Consider the following 17268-nt stretch of genomic DNA (forward strand, 5'->3'; position numbering starts at 1 on the left):
TCTTGTAACCGGCAGTTTTCCATACATTCTGAATCACAAACGTCTTATATTCATCTTATAGAAACGTGTCAGCGATGTATTGCAGAGATTGGATCGAACCGTAAAAAAATGTGGAAATCAAATAGACGTCTCCCAGACTCATTTCATGTACTGTAAAATTTTCATGTTTTTACCTAATGAAAGAGTGGGCGTTAGGCGGTGACGGAGGAACCTCCGTGTCATCCAGATACTGCTGGCTGTCCCTGTAGGCATAGAACCGAGGCGAGACCATTGGGTCGCTGTCTTCTTCCAGTAACTGTCGAATCAGTTTTCCGCCAGCATTTGCCGAGAGATGAGCTTCCTCGTGGTCCACGCTTTCCCTCTGCCATGATGAGTAGGCGGGAACGGGTTCTGTTAAGATAAATATATGCACAAGATTTGACTAGACACTCCTGTTTGAAATGTTTTGTCAAGTTAGTCATTGCATAGAACAGCAACAACCACTTTCAGTCTTTATTGATATATAGTCATGACCAAAATATTTTCTTTACTGATGGCGCAAATTTGTTTTATTTGGCTCATTTGTGGACAGATGTTTTTATCTTTGAGATAAAGTACACGATGGAACACAATATTGTTTATTTTTTATTTAAATATTCTATATATTTCATGTATGGGTGACTAAGCAGCGAGTATTAAACACTGCAGACTGTTAAGTAAACATGAATGTTAGAACTTTTGCTGGGTTTATTTACTATAGTGATGCTATCGAACTTTCACCCATGACATAGCGATTTAATGATCTATGCCAAGGAATGTGGTGGTAAAACGTGAATCCAAAGCCACCCACATGCACGACTGACTACCATCTCGTAAAGTTGATATCACCGTGTTTACAACACTAAAGTACAGGTACAGGTGTTCTATAAACGTTTGGCCACACCGACGCACATTAGGACGAGCAATAAAACAATGTGTTCTAGTGTTTTGTGACATTATATATTGATGTACAAACAAAACAATAAAAGCTTATGTACACTAACTACACGTAATATCTGTGCCTTCGCCAGCAACACTTTTTAAAGGAACATTTCACCCAAAAATGAACATTTTGCCATCATGGTCATTCCTGCTTGATTTTCGTTCTTTTGCAGAACACAACAGAAGATATTTTGGAGAACGTTGGTAACAAACCAACATTCTCCCCCATTGACTTCTAATATATGGACGCAAAACCACTGAAACATTTCTCAAAATACCTTCTTTTGTGATGGACAGAAGAAAGAATCATATTCAGGTTTGTAATGACATAAGGATGAATAAATGATGACAGAATTTTTGTTGGGGGGTTACTACATGCACATTCATTTATTCAACATTATTAAACATCCCAGCATGCTTTTCAAAATGCAAACAATCCTGTTACCATCATATCTGGGAAGCTAGTAGATTTTCAGCCTTGAGAACACATCCAGGCATGTGGTATGAGACCTTTTGCCGAGACACTTGCCAAACTAAAGTCCCGGCGTATCAGGTTATTGCGAACATAAATAAAGCTGTATATTGTTGCTCCTGCCATCAAAAAAGCTGCAAGGTGTTAGATGCGGGGTGGGCGCATGCCAGTTTGGCTTGTTTTGGGGGATTTCCATGCAGCCTCTAAAGGTCACAGAGAGATGGGTCTCTTAGATATCAGGTTGTAAACAAAAGATCTCAGCCCTTACCCTCATTGTAACTCTGCTGGAAAAGGCTTTTAAAGTCAAGGAACGGGGCGCTAAAGAAATGAGAATCTGTAAGGAACAGAAAAACAGATGTAACCAAACAAGCTCTCGTGAGAAGAGCCCTAAGAATGTGGATTTACTGCAGTGTGGAGTCAAGTGATGCAGGGAAAGATAGAAAAGGTTGGTTGAGCTCATGGACCAATCACATCGCCACATGTGTCACCACAATGTGTCTTGGCACCAGCCGCACTGGGACAAAGGTCTGACGGCTCAACACACACACACACCGCTCCAATACGCAGAAGATACATCTAGAGAATTCATCATTTCATCTGTGATAACTCAATGGTAAATATAACTGTAAAATCCACAGCAAAACATTTCAATGGCCAGCAAACCTTTTTATTTTATTTATTTTTTCAGAGCTTTTCAAAGCACACACTGTTCCAAAACAGATCATGTTATATGATGTTTATATTATCAGCGATTAGGTCCATGTGACAAACTTAAAACCCTGGATTTGTAGAGGATAACAACATATCACGTACTATAAATTATAAGTATTATTATAATTATAAAATTGTAGGTCAGTTCAACGATTTATCGCCTACAAAATAAAAGTTTGTGTTTACATAATATATGTCTGTGCACTGTACATATTTTTTTGTATTCATAAATTAATTGAATTTAAACTACACACACATATTTTCATTTATTTTTTATTATATACATAAAAATGTATATGCACAGCACACATACATTTATTATGTAAACACAAACCTTTATTCTGGATGCGATTAATCACGATTATTCATTGAACATCCCCACAGCATTGTGAATCAGTCTTCAAAACATATTGTTTTACATACTTGCTCATTACCAAATCTTTAGCTGTGTCTGAATTCAACCCTTATCACCTATATAGTGCACTATTTTGGGTGTCGGCCATTTTGTAGTGTTGTCTGAATTCTGAACTCATTCCCTACATTCGTTACAAAACTTTTTACCAACAATGCATCCTGATTTTGAGTGTACATCTAATGTCCACTCGTTCACTCACTATTTCCCATGATACAGCGTGAATCAACCATCTGATTAGAAGCAGCTGGTGGAGAGTGATGGACTGCACGTTTATACAGGCAATAGTGTATGAGTGAACGAATTCAGACGCAGCTTTTGATCATTTTTAACCAACAAAAGTCCCAGACTGCAGTTTTAAATGCTTTACTGATATAGCACATTCACAATACATAGTTCCACAAACAACTTGTAAAACAACAAAAGACTAAAGCTAAAATATAATCAACATCCATCTACACCAAAGAAAAGCGTGTGCACAAAATATCTCCAACCCTTTCAGGAATGTCTCCTGTGAGAATCCTGCAAAACCGTACGGCTGTGTATTTGACAATCTCACCACAAGCGTTCACAAACAAACAACAGTTTAAAACGCTCACTAGGGGGCGCTCTAGAGCCCTGCAATACAGAAAAACAGAATCTCAGCATGTGTGACCACTGCATTTACCATTAGATTCAAATAAAGGGCAGCTGTGACTCAGCATGGCAACCCAAAGCAACGGCACTTAACACTATCCGTGCTAGACCTCGAAAGTGGAAAGCAACTATTTGCTCCCGGTTTTGCGCACTTCCAAGGTCACTGCAAAAAGGGGTGTGTCCGTGCGTGTTTGTTCATGTAGAAAGCAGAAGAAACAGGAAAGGGATCCGAGCATGTCATGCATAACCATTACAGGTTTAAAGCGCTGGAGCGACGTGCGCGTAGCAACAGCTCTCAGAATCCTGCATTTAATCTCCTCCTATTTCACTCCTCTGTTGCTATGACTATACGGTCCTCCACGAGCCGAACCAACTGCTTGTTGCTAGGCTCAAGGTACTCCATCACCGCAAACAAATTTAAAGCCTGGATACTACAAATACTGTTTAGATTTTTGCGAGTTGACCAAAAAGTTTGTTTCAATTCGGATTGAGAAAAATATGAAACGAACGAAATGGATCAACACCCTTTTAAGTGTTTACAAACAAGTGGCCAAAAGGAACTGGGAACAGCACAAACGAATCCAGATCAGACTCGACAAATCCCAAGTGAAACCGAACCAACACCTCTCTGGGGGCTAAACAGGCTCCGGGTGTTTGATGACCTCATCACTATTTACACCTTCAACAACCATGCACACAAAAATGCATTAAACATCATGACACCTCCAAGCTGTGGCAATGCAATAATCTCTCCGGGCTGAGCAGAATGCAGCACGCATAACACGGAGTGAAAAACACACATCTCCCTTATCTCCTTCATCTCTGTAAAGTAACTTAATAAGAAATACGTCTGCATGAGGACACGCTCATAGCGAGCTAGGCTTGCAGCTGCCGCCCATGTGCAGAATGCGGGTGAAAGACAGAAGAAAAACAAATTTTAAAAGAAAGACCGACCTGTCCAGTTGTTGTTCTCGGTCAGTGCAGACAAGTCCAGACGTGGGACGTCGTCGCACGGCTCCGCTCCACAGAGAGCCTCTTGGATCTTCATGGCAGGCGTCTAACACAGAAGAGAATGCAAGATAAACACCAACTACACCGGAGTGGGGGCTGTGCGCTTCTTAAGTTGAGCAATACCCTGCCTGCGCCTGCCCACGTCTACTTACAGGCTAGGAGGAGGCAAGGGGCAGGGCTACGGGACAAACCCCTACATGCCGATTGGTTACCCACCCTGCCCCAACCCCGGGTGCTATTTTCAAGGTGGGTGCGGTCTGTTGTACATTTTTCTCTCAATACCCCTCCCTTTCTTTTTTTCACTTTTTGTGCGCTCTCCTGCGCCTCTGCAGCTGTTTGTCTCAGTAGCTGAGGAGACCGGGCGAGCGGGAGAGGAGGGAGGGGCGAAAACTACAGAGAGGGAACACGCGGAGCACGCAGTCAGATTTCCCGTCTGTTATTGAGAACAGCACCACAGGATTAAGACACTCATTTGTGTTTTTACTTCGTGCCCTTCCGTGTTTTTCAACACCTTCTTGTTGGTGCATGGGAGGTGTGTAGGGAGGGAGCAGACGTTAGGTTTGTACAAAGTCGGTCACTTGTTCATATCCGCCGCTGGGGCGTGGGACGGGGTCTATTTTTGGAGCAGATCAAGGCAAGGGGCTTTTTCTCCCCCCCCCTCTCTCTCTCTTACAGAGTGTATAAGAAAAAGTCCTGCTACAAGTTTCCTCATTCTCCAACCACATGAGTTATTACAGCTGGACTAAAGAAAACACTTGTGCCATTGCAGACGTGCTTTTTGTGGGTTAGTGATTTCTTATAAGTATGTCACGGTGTCCCATTATATACTATAACTGCATCACTGCTGTTTGTTTAATATCTGAAGCATCCAAATAAGGCAGAAGAGACTTTGTCACACATGACTGACTGGTTCGTGAAGGTCTTTTCGCTGTGCCAAGTGTCATGTATTACCAGCAGAGATAAGGAGATGGCAAACAGCCATGAATTGAGAGACAGACACCCAGACTTCACATAATCCTGTACACGATGATCTAATTTGGCTTTGAAGTCATTCTGGTATAAACAATAATGAGAAAAAGGACAACATCAATAAGGGTTACATCTAATTTATCAAAAAGAACTCCTTAGAACACGTCTTCTTTAGTTATATTAAATTAAATTTTGTTTTCTTAGTGGCAATGCCGTTTAATTGGCTTTTAAACAAACACACCCCACACACTCAAACGCTCATCCGGGAATTAAACTGCTGTTTGTACGTATTGAGTAATGTACTACAGAATCCTAATGTTTATTCAACACCCAGAGGCTCACGGTGAAACCACCACGAAAACAAAGTTAAGATCTGATAAGCCAAACAGTGTAAGTCTGTTGACTTTGATCAACGGCACATTTACACCCTTCACATGATGCTTGTCCTTAAAAACATTTCTCTAATCAATGTCGATGATATCATTTCATTCACACACACGTGATTAAAGGAGCAAAGATTTACAAGATTACTGATGAGATTCAAGTCATTATGGTTATACGCAATTCAATCTAGGAATCTTTTTATTCACAGTAACCAGTAAACGGAGTTAGACTTTAGGAAAATTGCAGGCCATACAAATATTCAGGATTTTGTGGAGTTGTGCACAAATGAATCTATGCATTCTGATAACAAGATGAATAAATATCATAGATGTTTTTAGATTTTTTGAACTATTATTATTAATCCTGAAACGTTAACTACGCCAGATAATGCAAATTTTCTCTCAAAAACAAAGCTGTTTCATCAAAAAGGCTGGCTTAACATATTATTAACATTTTATTATTTTGGTCTTATTTCTTTTTATTCTATTGATATATACATTATTGTATTAATTCATTATTTATTATATATAATTTATATTTTATGCTTTATGATATTATATTTTATGCTTAATTTTATATTATATTTTGTTAATATTAAGCGAGTTGTTTCCTTACATTATTATTAAACACTTGTGTAAGCAGGGCTTTTGTTTTGAGTTACAATTAAAAGAAAAAGTTACAGTAAAGCTCGTCTAAGGTGCAGAGGATTGTGGCTTTCAACACGTTCTTGAAAATCGTCTGTAAACAGCAGCCTGCATCAAAGAGCCAGGCAGCACTTATCCCACGATGCATTGCGCATAAGTGACACAACTGGGTACAGCATGTTCTGACTGTTAGACCATATTAAGAAGCACCTCTCACGCGTGACATGCGACTCACTGAATATACACACGTACAGTATGGGGCATCACAATGACGGCTAGACATAATGTGTCTCGACAAAACAAATCTGTCAAAATGACATAAAATGTTGGAAAAGAAAAGGAGATTTAAACTTCTTTAAAAGCTGAAGCTTGCAGGTAGACGACTAAAGCAGATGGGTTCTGGTCTGTTGGCACGCTGACATCCCATGGTCCCAGATAACAGATGGAATGACAGCAGGCTATAATGTTGATGATGTCCCAACAAATCCAGGATGTTCTCACTGTAGCACCAACAAACTTGAATACATTTTTGATGTTTTTTTCCATCAGATTATGACCAACCCAGGTTATCAGCACAAGAGCATCATAATGCCCTTACACATCGACAATCAAAGCCCTAAAATCTCTACCAGAAAGAACGATATTGCCAAAACAAAAGCAACCAGATGTCATCCAGTGCGTCTGTCTAGCTTGTCTAGTTGGGTGCCTCCTACAGGTGGCTTTTTATCAGCCACAAACCACTCAAGTATGTTGTACGTCAATATTTTCTTAACAACAAACAAAAGCTTGTGATAGCAAGAGCATGTGCCGACTAAACAGTAGCATATCAAGGAAAAACGTTCAGGGAAAGAATGTGAGAAACAAGACTATAAGACTGACATGAAACATCACAAAATTATAGTATGAACTAAACATACCTGGGAATTTTCTTTTTGAAGACGTTTCCTGAAAAAAAACATTTCATTAGCAATCATTTAAATTTAGAACTGTAAAAATACTGTTTGTTTTAACAACATGCTTTAAAACAAAAAATAGCTATGCTATAGCTAGCAACCATGACTGTTTATGACATTTTTTTACATTATGGTTAATGTTTTGAACGTTCTCTTTTAAAAGATACAGTGCTTGATAATACACTTAGCGGGCGATCACACAGAATGGCCTTTTTTACAGTTTAAAAACGTGGCGCACTGCAATGCCTTTTTATAAATGAGCAGGCCGCTGCGGTTTTTTGTTGCTATGCAGCCACCGAATGAGTTGTCCTGTCAGTCAAGGATTATAGCGCGAGCATTCTAGTTGCTGTCAATGTTGCCAGATTTGGGCAGGTTCCAATTAGGCTTCTTTTGAGACAAAAACATTGAGCCGATGGACAAGATTTGGGCTGCTTATGAAATTAAAAACCCACCCAAGCAGCTTGCCTTGCCTTTTCTTTGCTTTTATTTAGTCATGTCATTTCAAAAGGTTCGAAAATAATGTGTTGTGCAGTCATAATCACATTATTCCTTAACACAGACTCTATTAGTTAAGTTTAACCAATCAGGTCTGGGTCTGGGGTTGACCTGTCAACCGATTTACAGTTGAGATGTAATGACTCGTGAGCAGGGGTGCCGCAAGGGTTTCTGGGCCCTCTGGCGAATTTTTCTGGTGAGACTGGACCGAGGTTTTAATGCCAGCCTTAGTTCTTGGCACCTTCAGAGTGTGTCCTACAGCCGCCCTGTAAAAAGAGGCGCGTATAATGCTGGGTTCACACCAAATACGAACAATCGTGCTCCACGCTCTTTATTACTCGTGTCATTTTCATGTGTGTGACACAACCTTACATATATTTTCAAGGAGATTGTCCACGTCTATATGCGTCTTTGCATTGACTTTGTATGTAATTTACTCATGCAAAACACTTAATTTGCTTTTAGTGTAAACCCCTACAACAGCAAAAAGGCGTTCTGTCTGATAGACCTCTCAGAGTCCTTAAAGTTAACACATGGACAGAAAAATATGTGATGGTGTATGTAAAATACCTGTTATGAGTTGATTCTGAAACTTCTTCACATTCCATTGGCTAGAAGTAAACAAACATACACACCTTAAAATGGTCAATAATAGCATTTAACACATCAAATCCCAAAAAAGAAAAATCACCATTGACATTAATACCACTGGCAATACATATGACCCTCCTTTCAAACTAAAACGTTCCTCAATTGGTAGCATTAGCAAATGCAAAGGTCATAAATGCAATCCCCAGCGAAAACCGCGCTAAAAAAGTTATGTTATATGTAAGAGACAAACAAGCGCATGCAAATGAAAACAACATGTCATGTCAACATGTCAATGCTTTATTCTGTTTCGTCTGTAGTTTGTTTGCAGTGTCCAAATTCATGGTTAATTTACAGTGTTCATCAGCGATGAGGCAAATAATGTTTCAGTAAAACAAGACATTACAAGAGTAAAATATCTGTAATTATGTTTAATGCACGTCACTGTGGTTTACCAGCGTGTGCTTTGAACGGTGTGGTTATATCTGCTGAGGTACACAAACACACACGCCAGCGAGAGGTCCTCGCCAAAACACTTAACTCCCGTAAAAACATGCCGCGCGTGCTGTCTGAAAACAACTTGTACATGAAGGACATTAGAATAATTGGCTCTCACTATAACAGCTTTGTACCACCGTTTATGTTTTGTAATTGTTGTTATTGCAATATTCTGAAAAAAAACAAAACACATTGCACTTAAAGTGTTTTTTTTACATTTTTGTAGTTCCTCACTGATTGTTCCTTCTGAAGATGATCCAAATAAAAAGATGATTTTTCATTTGTTTGTTTGGTTCAGGCTCAGAGGCTTAACAGTCTGCTTAAAACATTCAGATGTTCCGCCCAGATAAAACAACATGCATAGTGGGATTGTGGATTACAGTTTTTCTTAAGCAAAACTTCACAACGCAAAGACATCTAGGGTGTTTTCATTCTGGGCACATTTGCTGCAGTCCGAACCCAAGTGCGATTGTTCCTGGCGCCTCCTGCAGTGTTGGTTTGGTTTTAGACTCAGCTTGATACTTTCGAACCCCTGTGCGTTTGCGTTCATCTTACGTCATCACAAACGAGCATGGCGTATGATAGAAAACACACGACGGGATAATATTTTGTGCTTTTTAATAATGTCGTGCTATTTTGCGCAGCAGAGTAAATGGCAAATGGGTTTACTGTATATACGAGTTCGCTTAACAGCTTTCACATTAGCGATTTTTCATCCAAACCGTGCCCGTTCCGAAACAAAACTGCAAGTGCAGTGGTTGCCAGGGTGTTGCTATGCAATTTTAGGGTGTGGGTTGCCAGATCTTTGCCAAGCAGCTACTATGGAGTTTTGCTATGTGTAACTACGCTTGCTCACTTCAATATAAAATGACATGGAGATAAAACCAATGTAAAAAGAAAGAGCAAACTTACAGCGAGGATGTCCAGGTTGTCAAAGACCCCAGTCAGTGTCTGACTGTGTTTGGGTTTCCTGGGATGCCTCTCGCCTGCCTCGGTGACCCTCACGCGCGGAGACGGGACGTTCTCTTTATCGCCCTTGACCCTGAAAACACCACCACAGACTTTGTAGACTTGTCATTGAACTCCAGTGCAGAAGTGAACAGCCTGCCTAATGTACCCGTCTACTTGAAGCAACGATTTATTACACATGTCTCGTATAAACTCAGATGGCATCAGCGTGTCATTCGACAGCACTGTTTAGCCACTAATCTAATGTTTTCAGACGCATGCAGTTTGTATCAACAGGATTTATCCGATTTCTCTGAATTTGGCCAGAAACTGGGACATGACACTGTTTAATAAATACACAGAAACAATAAAACACATTGGACATTTTTAATTGTCAACAAACTACTTAATAAAAGACTTGCCGGACTAGCTGTGAATGAGGGTACAGATTTGCATAATTCACGACAATGTTACAAAACCCATCAAATTGTTGGTGCTGTTGCCAAGCGGGATGAGATCACAGGTGGGAATTGGGGGCTACACTACAGGGGCAGTTTAAGGTTGCAAAATATCTTAAGTAACAAAATAATTCTACAATGACCTGGAAAACTGGAACCGTATTGATTCCGTGATGGCATGCCAAAACACTGTCTGAATAAGGTAACTGCTATAAGGATTGCCGTGTTTTTACCTCAAGTTCCCCTGCTGGTCCCGTAGATTTCGCCGCCTTTCACGTGCCGTTGTCGCGGGAGATGAACAATGGGCAGTCGGCTCCGTGCCGTCCGACCCATTACCCGTGTGCGCGTTGAAAAGGTGCTGCTGGACAGCTGAGTGAATGGTCTTCTCTAAGAAACTAGACAAAGAGAGAGTGAGAAAGATTTTTTTCTTTCAGTAAGAAAATTATGATTGCTATAATTACATGAAAAATGAAAATCTCCATCTATTCAGATTTGAAAAATGTTCAAAGTGTTCAAGGTAAGTGAAATTTATTATGACAGTAATTACTCAGGTCTGTAGTCACCAGAAGAGATCTGTGGGCTAAAGAGAGAGAATATAAAAAATAGTTACAGCTAGATATTTTTGTGTTATATTAAGAATGAGTGGAGCTTGCACATGCAAAACTTCCCAAGTGATGCTAGCTTGCATGTGGTTGCCAGGGCATTGCTAAGGTGCTTTAATCGACTGGACCACATACAGTACATACTGTACCATCATGTTCAAGGTAGGGGATTTGTTTAAATTCCCAACTTCAGGAAGTGTTAAGAAATTAGCTTTGGAAATTGTTTCAAACTGTTGGTTCAAAATTCATCATTAACATTGGAAAGAAAATCACTAAATGTCACTTAACCCTTCCTAAAGTCTATTTGTATTTAAAGGTCCAGTGTATTAAATTAAGCGACATCTAGCGGTGAGGTTGTGAAATTGCAACCAATGGCTCACTCCACCGCTCGCCCCTGCCATACGAAGCACTATGGTGGCTGACACAGGAAGAAGATCTCGTCACGTTTCTAGGACTCTTAGCAGTTCTTTCTGTCTATCAAGAGTCACTTTGTTGCCTTTTCAAAATCATTTTAGAAACACTCTCCTTTCTGATTGAAAACATAGTAAGTTCTCGAGACTCTGCATTGTTCCCAAATCACTTATTGGTTGATCTACCCACCCAAATCCAAAAAAACAAATACGATTGACCGCAAAAAACTAATCTGAGCACTCAAGGACTAGAGAGAGAGAGCCAGAAAGTGACTTGGCAGGAATAAATAGCAGCATTATCTTTGGATTCGGAAACAGACAGTGACTTCAGACACAACAGTTCTGTCATCAGGGTCACTACCAGTTAACAACTCAAAGCAGTCTATTTCAACACCATGAGCGAGAACACAGACGAGAGGACTATTTTCTCAGGAACGATCCTTAGATGTCATCCAAGATGGCATGAAACGCTACCCGAAATAGGCCACTGACCGGTTGTGTGTTGAGATGGGGGACTAGAAACGATGAGTTTGTCAGTCTTATGTTACAGGGCGGCTGTAGGACACACTCTGAAGGTGCCAAGAACTAAGGCTGGCATTTAAACCTCGGTCCAGTCTCACCAGATCACCAGCCTCTGGATGGAAATGATCAGGGTATAAGCCTTGTTAATTTTGGATTGCTATTGTCATTCCTTCCATATAATCATCTCCCAAATCTAGTCCGCAGTGTTGGGAAAAACATGAGGGAAGCTAACAATGCAGCTGCAAGGTGAAGGCTAACAATACAAATTAGCATATTACTTAAAGAAACAAAGCATTTTCTTAAGTGTCATAACATAAACATCCCATGAATGGTGAATGGTGTATTTTGTATCACAACGGCCTTATATAAAGTCAATTTCTATAAAATAATAAACTCATTAATACTTAAAGGTCCAGTGTATTAAATTTCAAAGCACTACGGTGGCTGACACAGGACTAAGATGTCGTCACGTTTTCGTTTTTTTGCTGAAGCATATTTCCAAAACGTGTTCTTTAGAGCAGTTTGTCATTTAGGGCAACTGTTGAAACAATATGATGAATTCAATAGCTCATTCTAAGGTAATAAAAACATAACGCTTCATTATGTACGGTCTTTATACTCCTCTGAACACATCGTTTTGTATGTTATATTGCATTTCTGTCAACGGATACTCCAAAAAATTACACACAGCACCTTTAATGCGAATAATAAAAGTGTTAAACATTTTGTTCACAGTTGCGAAACAAAACTTTAAAAATGTAATATATTTTTTTTACAATATTATCAGTCAAACTATATAATCTATTGTAGCAAAAGAAAACTCCAGAACAAAAATAGCAGCAGCAGGTTAGCTGGTGAGAGCATTATTAAGCAGCCGAAAAGGTATTCACTTTCTCTGAACTGAAGCCAGGAAAGCAAACAATTCAACCATGTGCATACTTAGCTAAAGGTTAACCAAAGGTTAAAGGTTCCAGAAAAGCTACTAAAGACTGTCAATGAACAAACAAATAACTGTAAGCTGTGTGATTGAGGACAGTTACATTAAAGGGACGGTTCACCCAAAAATGCCATGAATGACTCTCTAATCTGTATAATTGTTATGTTCGGTTGAACGCGGAGAAAGATATTTGGAAGAATGCTTGTAACCAAACAGTTCTTGGACCCCATTGACTCCTATAGTAGGGAAAAAATACAATGGTAGTCAAAAGTGCCCCAGAACTGTTTGCTGTCCTTCTTTCTTTGAAATATAATGTTTTGTGTTCGACAGAACAAAACAATTATAAAGTAATTTTCGTATTATGGTAGTCAGTGGTGTCCAAGACCTGTTTGGTTACACGCATTCTTCCGAATATCTTTCTCTGTGTTCATCAGAACAAATACATATAAACAGATTTGGAACAACTCGACGGTGATTAAATGATGACAGTATTTACATTTTTGGGTGAACTATCCCTTTAAACAATAACAAACACTGCAAAGGCAGAATGATGTCAAGTAAGTAAAAATATTAAAGAACATTCTCAGGCTTGTTTTAATTATAAGTTATACATTTATTATAAGTTGTACGTGATTTAAAACAATCATTTACTCTTTATAAAAATAAATAATTTTCCGACATTCAGTAAGCACAAGATTAGCTACAAGCTTATATTTTGAGTTTTGTGGCAGATTATTTGAAGTATTTACTGAAATCTATTTCCACTTTTGTGCTGGAGCGAGAGAGCATTCACTGAGCGAGGGCTGGGTTTAGTAAACTCTGTGATGGTGTAAACATGAGAAACGTGTGAAGGGTCAGTTGCTATGGTGCGTCAGGCGACGTGAGCCGGCTGATGTAATGAGTCGACACATTCATCTGTTCTTTACCGGATCCATCCCGCTCAGACTGAACTCAACCAGATATTATAAGTATCCGTTTCAGACATGATGCTGGGCGGATTTCAATTGTTAGGAAACTTATGACCTCAGTTCTTAAAGAATATTTGTAGACAAAAATATAATTGTGCAAACAATCATATTTCTTCATTTGAAAACTAAAACCTTTACAGTACGCTTGAATTTGTTATCATTAGTAAATCCATTAACTAACATAAACTAATAATGCTCAATGCTGTTCTTCAGCATTTATTAATCTTTGTTCATTTTAGTGAATGTCATAACATATATCTGTGTTAGTTCACTGTGCAATAACTAATGTTAAAAGATAATTTTTTTTATTTAAAATACAATAGTAAATGTTTACATTAACACGAACTAAGATTAACAAATGCTGCAGAAAAATAGTTTATTGGCATTTATTGTTACTGAATTAATAAATAATAATTAACAAATACAACCTTATTGTAAAGTGTTACCGAATTTGTTTCACATTGTAATGCACAACGTTTGTAAAAATGTTTACATTAAAGTTACATTTCTGTTATTTTATAATATTGATGAGTCTAACCAAAGGCCCATTTTTTTCAAACGTACAGCCCATTCACGTGCCCCCTCCAATTTGAGTTTTGCATGAAACCTCCAAATGACACGAAGTCTAAATCTCTAATACGAAGACACTAGTCCTCTTTTGGAGATTCTCGTCGTTTTGATCACGTAAAGGAGCTTAACATTTATCAATCCGGCGACAGAAACATCCGCATCCCCGAAAAACGACTTTCGGACTGGTTCTATGCTAGTATGCGCTGTCGTTTAGGCAAAGCATTTGTCACCCACTTTCATTTAGACCCCGCGACCAAACACTGACCCATGAACTGGGTTTTTGTCTCAAAGCGGCGCTGCCCAGACCGATCCGTGTATGTCACAAACTACTGTGTGAACACATTGCTCAATATGCTTTCAAATGGCTCTTGCTATACGTTGGTGTAATCTGCGCAGTCGAACACACCTTTAACCAGTTGGCATATATGTAGCATCGTTTAAAGTGATTAACTTTTATGTTACAGTTCAATTTCAGGGTGCAGAGACTGACAATACTTACATTACATTTACATTTAGGCATTCGGAAGACGCTTTTATCCAAAGCGACTTACATTGCTTTATCCTATACATTTTACATACGTATCTGCAATCCCTTGGGATCCAACCCACAACCTTGCGCAGTGCTCTTACCACTGAGCTACAATAGAGATTTAGAAATACATAGTGGTATATTAGTTAAAATAATATATACAATATATTAAATAATACATCAAGAATTGACACTTTTTATATATTAAGAATGCACTTAAATTATTATATTATGTATTATATTGCATTAGATATTTTTGTTTCATAATGGAAGCAATTTCGTAATGGATAATAAATCTGTATTAAAGGCAGTTGAACAAAGGGTCACCACTTTGCTTCAATTTTATTTGCTTTCATTTGAATGCAAACAATGACTCTTTTACTACTATAGCACAAAATTGTATTCAAGATTTTTGTTCTGAAAATAAACCAGACTGATGCATTTACCTTAAAAATTTACATATATTTTTTTAAATGATGTTGGGAAGAAGATTCATATATCAATCAGAAAATGTTGTAATGTCATTCTCGTAATGATTTGTGCAATGTTTTGAATATGCTTAATAGATACTGTCTATAATATTGCTTTAAATGTACTCATTTGTACGTACAGGACATGTTTCTGTGTGTTGTGCACACTGTACCCCCTTTATGGGTCTAACACATGGGATAAATTGACTAAGTGACCGTAGCAGAGCAAAAATCTGCGATATGTACACACGCTTTTTAATCTGAAAGTGTAACACTGAGTAACTTTCTCTAGTTTTTATTTCCTAAGACAATAAAGTGACATATTTGGCCTTACCCAATATAGAAAGGAGATGTGGGTCTGTCATCATCTTGGTCGCTGGAATAGAAAACAAATAAATAACGTGTAAGTAACATCAACCAGCACAGTCCAAACATACAAAATGTTTGCCAGGGGACACAAAACAGTTTTTTGGAGCACATGGTCCGAGTATCTGGTAATGTCTTTTGTCAAGTGAACAATGCGCACCTCGAGCTACAGTTCAGAGCTTTTGTTTGGCTTGTCTCCAGTAATTACTACAGCTCAAACTAAACGTATCCGCTCTGCATGCTGGAGTCCAGTCAACAAAACACAATGTGCAGCACTAGTGGATGTTCCACAGATTTCCAATTGCTGGGAATTATTATTGCCATAGAGAACAAAACAATCCACATCTCCAGGAAACTGGGGATTGTGTTCGAAAAACAAAATGCAAATATAATGATTGATAATAACTGCTGTTTGGACAACACTAGAAAAGTGGATCAGTGAAAGATCAGTTCATCGAGTACGTGGGCACACTCCATTCAGACATAAGTACAAGCGGAAATGAAGGTTGTTTTAAATAAGTTTGTTTTAGTAAGAAAAACCTATCTGAGCGCTGGCTACAGTAAATCAAAACTCTCCAGTCATTTTACAGGAATCCTAAAATATGAAAGTGAATTTCGCTTAAAACGCTTCTAATATACATATACACCATATGATTGTAAAACCCATTGAGAATTAGGGTTACACAAACACACACACACGAACGAGCATTTCGTAATGTTTCTCAAAGAATATAAGAGTAAAGGCAAATCGTTTTCCACTTCAGTGAAGTTTCTAAGCGGGGTTGCAGAGTCTGCCTAGGGTATTAAAATAATGACTGCCGTTATGAATTATAAAACGGAAATCCTGCTCAGCCACGACCTCTCTGAGCAAACAACAAGGCATATTACCAGCTCTGTGACTCAAGTCATAATGGAAAAGTACCACCTGGATGCATGAGGAATATTGACAATTTTACAATGTTGTTGACAGTTAAACAATGAATTTATCTATTTATGAAAAAGTCTGGTATTTCTGCCATCCACCTTGATCATTGGTTTGAACCCCAATATTGGATTGTTTTCAACTCGTGGTTGGGTCAAATGCATTTTGTTAGGTGAATTTAACTCAACGCTTGGTTCTGTCCGTATTTGACCTAAGCAATGGTTGAAAACAACACAACATTTTTAAAGAACGTGCAGACTGAAAAAAAGACAAATTCGTAAAATTTAAATGAATACATGACTCTATGGATTATTAACTAAAACCATCACATTTCAGTAGATTAGACTAAATCCATTCTTGAATCTGATAACTCTACAGCAGTCACAGAGGTATGCTGTAATCCTACTAATATTTAGCACAAAGGTGAGACGCAGCCGTGGAAATTCCAACCTTATTCATGAACGTATTTGCTGCCTTCCACAAAGGAGGATTTTCAGCTTGTACGGGGGAAAGTTTTCTTATAAAGTAGATTTCATTTCGCTTTGACTGGAAGTTCCTACTGCATTCGATAATTTCATCACTTAAAACTCATCTTTAAGCATTAAAATAGCATATGTAAAAGTTTTTTCTTGTAATGATAATGTCTTCAATGTAACTCTATACCCTTGCTTCATTTAGTATACAGGGAATCATGAATATGGAAATGAGTCCCCACCTCCATTCAATCGTGTGAGCTCAGACCATTGAATCATAGATGCCTCATGTCAACGTGATTGGTTCCAGAATTACTGTGTCATAAACAGAGGCAGTTTCAATCTGCTTTTTTTACTGTT

The 17268-nt window shown here is 38.6% G+C and overlaps 1 protein-coding gene across 7 annotated transcripts in view; it reads right to left on the reverse strand.

Annotated features, from left to right (window-relative positions):
• Nucleotides 1-17268, reverse strand: part of fam13a (family with sequence similarity 13 member A) — a 42275-nt gene that overhangs the window by 5004 nt on the left and 20003 nt on the right. For 4 of the 7 annotated variants that reach the window (XM_079461431.1, XM_079461429.1, XM_079461427.1 and 1 more), the window contains 7 exons: nucleotides 15482-15523; nucleotides 10373-10534; nucleotides 9646-9775; nucleotides 8218-8258; nucleotides 7117-7144; nucleotides 4146-4248; nucleotides 174-390 (listed from right to left, as the gene is read on the reverse strand). In XM_079461431.1, coding sequence (XP_079317557.1) covers nucleotides 174-390; nucleotides 4146-4248; nucleotides 7117-7144; nucleotides 8218-8258; nucleotides 9646-9775; nucleotides 10373-10534; nucleotides 15482-15523 — 723 coding nt within the window. Of the gene's footprint in view, nucleotides 1-173; nucleotides 391-1700; nucleotides 1767-4145; nucleotides 4249-7116; nucleotides 7145-8217; nucleotides 8259-9645; nucleotides 9776-10372; nucleotides 10535-15481; nucleotides 15524-17268 lie in introns of all 7 variants that reach the window. The other 3 variants (XM_079461426.1, XM_079461425.1, XM_079461428.1) reach the window with 1 other exon arrangement.

The sequence above is a fragment of the Barbatula barbatula genome (assembly GCF_947034865.1).
Source record: "Barbatula barbatula genome assembly, chromosome: 8".
NCBI classification, from domain to species: Eukaryota; Metazoa; Chordata; class Actinopteri; order Cypriniformes; family Nemacheilidae; genus Barbatula; species Barbatula barbatula.